Source organism: Eschrichtius robustus, chromosome 9 (genome assembly GCF_028021215.1).
Source record: "Eschrichtius robustus isolate mEscRob2 chromosome 9, mEscRob2.pri, whole genome shotgun sequence".
Taxonomy (NCBI): domain Eukaryota; kingdom Metazoa; phylum Chordata; class Mammalia; order Artiodactyla; family Eschrichtiidae; genus Eschrichtius; species Eschrichtius robustus.
This window is the reverse complement of record NC_090832.1, coordinates 16,209,950-16,218,522: the sequence shown is the minus strand read 5'-3', so window position 1 is coordinate 16,218,522 and position 8,573 is coordinate 16,209,950. Positions and strand designations below refer to the sequence as shown.

At 50.5% G+C, this 8,573-nt stretch overlaps 1 protein-coding gene and 1 long non-coding RNA gene across 2 annotated transcripts; both read right to left on the bottom strand.

Annotated features, from left to right (window-relative positions):
• Positions 1-822: 822 nt before the first annotated feature.
• Positions 823-7,399, bottom strand: LOC137769264 (uncharacterized). The gene is made up of 3 exons (XR_011074933.1): positions 6,857-7,399; positions 2,974-3,114; positions 823-2,548 (listed from the first exon to the last, which is right to left on the bottom strand). It is a non-coding gene; the product is annotated as an uncharacterized lncRNA (long non-coding RNA).
• On the bottom strand, positions 3,766-4,728 carry RAET1E (retinoic acid early transcript 1E). Its single transcript, XM_068551723.1, is given in 3 exon segments — positions 3,766-3,908; positions 3,911-4,073; positions 4,336-4,728. Coding segments are annotated over 3 exon segments (699 nt in total).
• Positions 7,400-8,573: the final 1,174 nt, after the last annotated feature.

Below are 8,573 nucleotides of genomic sequence, written 5' to 3'. Positions count from 1 at the left end.
TAGGAAGGAGGGCTCTGGGGCTGGGAGTGTGAATATTTGAAGAGCATGACGGGCATGGGCCCTGAGAGAGACTGCAATGCCCGGCTGTCACCAGTCTGGGGTGGGAGGGCAGCTCTCCACGTGAGGCTGTGAGGCCGGCCAGAGAGACCACAGAGGTTTTCAGCCCAGAGCCGGGCTCTTCACCTCTTCAGGGAGAGAGTCACTTCTTTTGTTTTCCCATCACCTCTCTGTTCACTGACTTGTACCATCTTTCTCTTCCATTCCATCAAGAGTTAATTCCAGTCCCTGCCAAAAGTTTTTTTTTTTTTTAATATTATTTATGTATTTACTTGGCTGCGCTGGGTCTTAGTTGCGGCCCATGGGATCTTTGTTGCTGCGTGCGGGCTCTTAGTTGCGGCATGCAGGATCTAGTTCCCTGACCAGGGATCGAACCTGGGCCCCCTGAATTGGCAGAGCGGAGTCTTAACCACTGGACCACCATGGAAGTCCCCGCTGCCAAAAGTTTTGGGAGTTCAGGCAAAGTAGCAGTCACACAATCTCCTCCCCTTTCTCAGGCTCTGAAGACCAGGGAGACCTATTGGGGAACCCACACCAGGAACAGGGATCTTCCAGCTTTAGGTAAGGTCCCAGGCTCACATTTTCAGTTCCCTGTTGTAGGCACTCTTGAGCTGTCTCCACCCTTCCCTACCCTACCAACCCAGCTCAGCCGTGGACACCACTTCATCATCATCTTAGCGCCACCTCTCTCTGGAGCCAGTCCTGCTGTAAACTGGTTCACTCAGAGCCCTGTAGGAGGGGTCAGGAAAGAGGCTCGCTGCCAGGAATGCAGCACCAGGGATGAGCCAGGAACTGTGGACACCCTTAACATTTTTTTGTGTGTGATAAAATATGCATAACAGAATTTACCGTCTTAGCTATTTTTAAGTATACAGTTCAGTGATATTAAATACATTCACATTGCTGTGCAATCATTACCCCCCATCCTTCTCCATAGATCTTATCACTGTAAAATTGTAACTCTGTACCCATTAAACATTAACTCCCATTTCCCCCTCCCCTTAACCCCTGGAAACAACCTTTCTATTTTCATAAAATCTATTTTATGATTTTGCCTACTCTCAAATTTCATGAAGTTCAATTTGTCTATTTTCTTCTTTTGTTGCCTGCGTCTTTGGTGTCATGTCCAAGAAATCATAGCCAAGTCGAATGTCGTGAAGCTTTTGTCCCATGTTTTTTTCACTTATATGAGTAGTATATCTCCTATAAGTGGAATCACACAGTATTTGTCTTTTTGTGACTGGCTTATTTCACTTAGCAGAATGTCCTCAAGGTTCATCCCTGTTGTAGCATGTCAGAATTTTCTTCTTCTTTTCTTTATTTTTAGAATCTTTTTCTTTTTAGGGCTGAAAAATATTCCATTGTGTCTACATAACACATTATTCTTATTCATTCATCCATTAGTGGACACTTGGGTTGCTGCCACATTTTACCTATTGTGAATAATGCTGCTATGAACATAGGTGTACAGATATCTCTTTGAGACCCTGCTTTCAATTCTTTTGGGTACATACCCAGAAGTGGAATTGCTGGATCATATGGCAATTCTAGTTTTAATTTTTTGAAGAACTGCCATATTGTTTTCCATAGCAGCTATATCATTTTACATCCCCATCAAAAAATGCACAGTTTCCAATTTCTCCACAACCTCGTTATGTTCTTTGCTATTTTCTCTTTTTTTAATGGAAGCCATCCTAATGGGTGTGAGGGGGAATCTCACTGCAGTTTTGATTTCTATTTCCCTAATGATTAGTGATGTTGAGCAATTTTCATGTGCCTACGGTATATCTTCTTTGGAGAAATGTCTGTTCAAGTCTTTTGCCCATTTTTCAATCAGCTTGTTTGTGTTTTTGTTGTTGAGTTTTAGGAGTTTTCTATATATTCTGGATATTAATCCCTTATCAGATATATGATTCACAAACATTTCCTCCCTTTCAGTGGGTTGCCTTTTTACTCTTTCGATACTGTCTTTCCATGTGCAAAATTTTTAAATTTCATGAAGTTCAGTTTATCTATTTTCTTCTTTTGTTGCCTGCGTCTTTGGCGTCATGTCCAAGAAATCATAGCCAAATCGAATGTCGTGAAGCTTTTGTCCTATGTTTTCTTCTAAGATTTTATAGTTTTAGGTCTTATATTTAAGTCTTTTGTCCACTCTGAATGAATTTTTGTGTACTGTGTTAGGTAACGGTCCAATACAGCTGGGCACACAGAGCTCTCTTTTATTTCAGGTGCTGGTCCTCCCTTTGACGGGAAGGCCTATGAGACACAGTGGAGAGGCTCCTCCCAAAGGTACAGGAAGGTGGTTGGACACGTTTCCTTTTCACTTAACTCCTGCAGTAAGAGCTCATCAACAGCCGTGGAAAGCAAGGGGTTCTTTACCTTCTTGGTAAACCCACCTCTGAGTAGAAGATAATATATTAGATCAGCAGCCAGACTGTCATCAAGGGTCAGTTTTTTCCACCAAGGGTTGGTCTAACATTTCCACCTTCTCCTGGTCCAGGGAAGAAACATCAGATGATGGAACGGCTGTTAGAACACCAGGTAAATTGTTGAACTAAATCACTCTATCATCAGAGGATGGGGGAACCCTGGGTACCGTCTCAGCAAGACAACACCCCCGCCCAGCCTTTTGAGATCTTAGACCCTGCCCGCCCCCTCCCCCCACAGGAGTGGATGCCTGGTTTCCCCTCCCCTCACTGCACTGTCCTGCTGCCCATACCAGCCTCTTCTACCCCAACAGCCGGGTAATCCCCAGCCCTACTGGGAAGTGCGGGGGCCCAAGACTGAGAAAGTGCAGCATTTCTAGGTAGAGATGGGTCAGTGGGCAGGCGCTTGGGTGAGACCCGTGGCTCACCTCTCCCAAGTCCCTACCAGAACATGACAGGCCCAGGAGCCAGAGGCCAGCCTGAATCTCACCTGCTGTGGTCCCTGATTTCTTCGTAAGTTTCACGACGACGAAGCCAATTAGGACGAAGCAGGTGAAAATCAATGGGATGATTCATTCAATTAATTGGATGGATGCAGACTGGTCATTACCTGGGGCATTTAATGGTGGTTCTAAAACAAACAATAAAGCAAAAGCCGTGTGAAACCTAAGAATACACCTTCCTCAGCAGCTACTGTCCCCAGACAGCACATGTCCCCCCCGCAAAGTTACTGACCCATTATGTGAAACCACTGGGGTAGGAAGATGAACAGGGGTTGTGTCCTGTCCTCATGGAGCTCACATTACTGCTGAGGGAGACAGCACGTGTCCATCTGATTATCATGCAGGTGGCCCTGTTTACTGTGGGGAGTCCTTTTTGAGGAGGACACATCTGGGGGTGCTGAACTCTGTCTGGGGAGGGGTGAGGGCTTCATTAAGTGACATCTGAGCTGGTTAAAGGATCACTACAACAGGAAGGAGAGAAGGCCTGGAAGCACAATATGTATACAGATCTGGGGACCATCTAGCAGTGCCGGGGGACTGGGTCATTGGTTAACGGGGAAGGGGGCTCCTTCCTGTGCTGAGGGAGGTGGGCTAGGAGAGGAGGATGCTGGGAAATCCTATGCTATGCCCGTCACTGATTCTCCAGACAGGAAGTCCACCAAGAGATCAATCACTCCATCCATCCATCATATTTTCAATCGCACACACATATGTGCTCACATCCACACAGGGAAGGCACTAGACCTTTGAAGAGAGCTACCATCTCCTCCACAGCCTGCTCAGTTACCCGTGGGCTCTGGTTCCAGCATGTTCTCCCAGTGTGCTAGGAATTCTCTAAACCAGTGACTGCAGTCTCCTGTTGAGATCTTCCTAGAACACTCTGCCACTTCCTGGTTCTCCCACTCCTCCTTGACCCCTGTGGCTCAGGATTGACGACTGTCCAGTTCACGTTCATCGCGTCAAGGAGGGCTGTGTGTCTGTTGATGCTGAAGACCAAGGATGCACTAGTGCATCGCTCTGCTTCGCGCTGACAACACAGCTTGACCTGCAGGGTGGGCGGATCTGTGCCCCTACACAAAGAAGCATCCTGGACTGTCCACAGCCCGTCCTCCCCCCATAGCTCAAGTGTGTCTCTGCACATCTAGAGGCCTGTGCGCTTCTGTCCGTGACTTGCCCTCTCCTGCCCATCAGGTCCACCAGGTCTCTCAGGTTGGACCGTGTTCCGTTCTTTCACACGAAGCTCCTTCCCTGCACGTGCTCTGCTCCTTCCCCTCTCTTGCTGACTGTCTCCAGCTACCCACCCCCTTCCCGTACTTACCCCTGGTCTCCCTTTTGTCCAGTGTGATGACAGGCAGGACCATCCTGAGCTCTCGCCCCACTTCTCCCAGCATTTGGCTCAATTCTGTCTATGCTTTGGTGGCATTTACCTCCTCCCCCAGGAGACCCAAAGGTTTGACCTTGTTTCTGTCACTGTCATACTGGAGGAAAGGCTTTGTGTCCACTGAGCCCTGGACTTCACACCAGGGCTGCCCAGGTCTGGACTGAGATCTGACAGTGAGGTCGAGGCAGAGAGAGGGAGCATCCACGAGAGAAAAACACAGGTGTGTCCCCGGAGATTCCCCATGAGGGGCCTGGCTGCAGAGGGAGGGGCCTCCATCCCAGACCCCCTCCATCTGCTGCGTCCTTAGTCCTGCCTCACCTTTAACTGTCTGAGGTTTAATTAAACACTTTGATGCCACCATGGACCCCTTGGGTGCACATAGGAGGATTTATCTGACAATCTTTTTAGCATCATGTACCAACTGTTGAGGTACCAAAAATACAAGACAGTGTCTGTACTCCAGGGACTTAAAATCTATCTGAACAGGAGCGTGCGGCGCCCGAGCGAAAAAAAAAAAAAAAATCTATCTGAACAGACAGGACTTTCAAAAAAAGGGAAAAAAGACACCATAGGATGACACATGCCACATTCATGATGGGTCCCGGGTCATCAGGAAAGGCTTCCTGGAGTAGGAGGTGGGACTTGGCAGGAGAGGGAGAGCTGCCACACGAGCACAGGTCAGGCACCCTGCCTTAGGCTGGGGTCCCCACACCTCCGGGGCAGCCAGTCCAGCTAAACCACACCCTCACCATCCTAAGAGCACTGTGGACAGGTGCCTACCACTGTGGAGCCCCTTCCATTCCTGCCCGCCTCCCATCCTGCCCCTCCCCAGCCAGGTCTCCAGATCCCAGGACACTCACTGCCCAGAGTCTTCCTGGGTTCTATCAGCAGCAGTATCAGCAAAAGAAGACCTGTAGTGTGAGCCAGAGGCATTCCTCCCGGCAGTTTTAGGAGAGTAACCCGCAAAAGGTAGCCTAGCGTGTATCTGTACCTCCACCCCTGAGCACCGCCCAAAGTCTTTAGTCCAAGACTGAGGAAGCCCTATTGAAAAACAATGCAGGGGGCTTCCCTGGTGGCGCAGTGGTTGAGAATCTGCCTGCCAATGCAGGGGACACGGGTTCGAGCCCTGGTCTGGGAAGATCCCACATGCCGCGGAGCAGCTAGGCCCGTGAGCCACAGTTACTGAGCCTGCGCCTCTGGAGCCTGTGCTCCGCAACAAGAGAGGCCACGATAGTGAGAGGCCCGCACACTGCTATGAAGAGTGGCCCCCCCTTGCCACAACTAGAGAAAGCCCTCGCACAGAGGCGAAGACCCAACACAGCCATAAATAAATAAACAAATAAATAAACACCATTTAAAAAACAAAAAACAATGCAAAAACAACTACACCAAGGGAGCATTTTGCAAGTATTCGAAATGTAATTCTTTTTTTTTTTAAGTGATGATATTAAAAAAAAAAAAAAAAAAATTTCACTTTAGGACTTCCCTGGTGGCGCAGTGGTTAAGAATCCGCCTGCCAATGCAGGGAACACGGGTTCGAGCCCTGGTCCGGGAAGATCCCACATGCCACAGAGCAACTAAGGCCTAGCGCCACAACTACTGAAGCCCGTGCGCCTAGAGCCCGTGCTCCGCAACAAGAGAAGTCACCACAATGAGAAGCCCGCGAACCTCAACGAAGGGAAGAGTAGCCCCCGCTCGCCGCAACTAGAGAAAGCCCGTGCGCAGCAACGAAGACACAACGCAGCCAAAAATAAATAAATAATTAAATAAATTTTAAAAAAAAATTCACTTTAAATGACCTACCCCCCTTCACCCCCCCAAAAACCCCGTTTTGTGGCGTGAGCAAAACTGCTGGGGGTTATGATCTCCTCTTCCCTCATTCCACCAACCACTTCCTCCTCTCACCTTCCAACGAACTTCCTCTCCCCCTTCTCCCCGCTGCCTCTTTTGCCTCCCTTTCCCATCTCTCCCTCCCTCGTCCCATATTTTCTCCCACCTCCAGTCTCCATCCTAACCTCTCCAACTTTCTCTTTAATGATTAAGATTCACTCTCACCAAGTGCACGCCAGTGTTAATCAAGCTAGCTGCAGGCAGGGCGCACCTGGTCTATCACCGAAGGCGGGTGCGCAATAGAGTCCAACCGTCCTGTTGGAGCCGAGACTCGAGAAAAGCTGGGACGTTATCACTAGCTTCTGTTCTTTGCACGTTGCAAACTCCTCCAAGGCCACTGGAGGAGCAAGCTCAGAGCAAGGGTGTAGGAATTCCATTCCTTTCCTATCAACCAGCAGCCCCCAGCCTCTCCTGCCTGGCAGTTCCCCTCGTCCTCCGCAACTCTCCCCTCACCCCACCCTCTTCGCCCCGGCCATCCCCCGCGCGGTTGGCTAAACACAGCGGTCTCAGGGGCGGTGGCTTGGGGATGGCGGGATAGGACTGAACCCTTGGGGGACCCGCCGTGGGGTCCACTCGCCGCGCACTCCTTCCCTTCTCACCCGTCTCCGGGGCCGAGCGCCTGCGATCGGTGGGGCGCGGTCCTCGCCTGCCAGGTCCACCCAACGCTGCTTTCCCAGCTTGAGGCTGTCGCTGTTTGCAAGCACAAGAGAAGTTCCGAAAACTCTCTCCTCGGGGTTTTCAGTTTGAATCCCTCAGTCTTCTCTCGAATGTCCGTCTCCCCGACGTCCCGCCGGCCCGGCTCGGCCAGAGCTCGGCCGGCTGCGTCCCGAGCGGCGTCGGGGGGAGCGGGACCCGCCGCGGCTACAAAGAGGAGCCCAGGCCGAGGTCCCGCGCTCCGGGGAGGCTCGCGGGGCCGGGAACAAACAGCCTCTGGGCGACGTGGGAGGACCCGGGCCGCGGTGCCGGGTGAGTGAGGTCTCTGCGCCGAGAAGGGACGGGGACGCGGGGCGACCACGAGCTTCCTTCCTCTTGCCAACCTGGGCGGGATCTGGGGACCCGGGACTGGAGACCGAGAGCTACTTCTCGCCAATTACTCTCCACGAGCAGCTCAGGGAGAACAGGTTACAACTTCACTGCGCGTTTCCCACGGAAGCCAGCTGACTTCCGGGTCGGCTCCGCCCTATTTCCCAGAACTCTGGCCCCGCCCCCCACGCTTCCTAATCAGACGTTCCTCCCCACCCACCTGGCAGCGGCCACAGGGCAGTCGTTCTTGGGTGGCGTTCACCGTAAGTACAGCTAAAGAAATAGATACAATAAATAAATAAAAGTCTATGGCACCGGACATCTAATTTATTCTTCCGACTGCCCCTCCCCGCTTTCGGTTCCATGAATCTCACCGCCCTTCTAGGTCGTCTGTGATCAAGGCCAGGACAAGTCAGAGGGGTCAGGGCACCACCCACTTTCTCTAGCAACATTCCCTCCCTGCTCGTCATCCACAGTGGTCCCCACATTCATCTTGAACCTCCAGGGTCCCAGGCGCACGGGTCTATCCCAGCGCACGCGCACCCCTCACTTCGCACTGACGCTGTGTATTGGTTTGATGCAAGAATGAAGTAAGATGTGACAGAGTGTCGTCTAACCGGCTGTGGTTCATCAGCACTTTTTAGCTCATCTGCCGTGGGGCTCCGCTGGTGACTTGTCATGAGAACATGTGGAGAAGCCACCATGGCAAAGGGACAGTTAGACTATAAATACCGAGAATTTGCGAGGAGTATCCCAGAGTTCCAGTCTGGGCAAAAGCTACCCTTTGGTGATCTAGCTTTTCCTTAAATTGTCTGTTTCCATGAGAAGTCTAGCAGAATCAGTGGTTCTGCTTTCACTCTTCCTCCATGTTTTGTAATGTTTTGATATTTGTATATATTGTGAAATGAAAACCATAACCGTTTAGGTAACAACCATCACCACACGTAGTTAAAATTTTTTTCTTTTGGTGAAAACTTATGAGATCTACTCTCTTAGTTAGCACTTTTCAAATATATTGATACAATCCAGTTGTCCCTCGGTATCCACTGGGGATTGGTTCCAGGACCCTGGGATACCAAAATCCTCTGGTGCTCAGGTCCCATAGGCAGCCCTCTGTATCCGCGATTCCTCATTGGAGGATTCAACCAACCCCGGACTCAACCAACGGCAGATCGAGTAGTACTGCATTTATTGAAAACAATCCGAGTTAAAGTGGTCCCACAAAGTTCAAACCTGTGTTGTTCAGGGGTCAACTGTACAGTCTGATTAACTATACTCACCATGCTGTACATT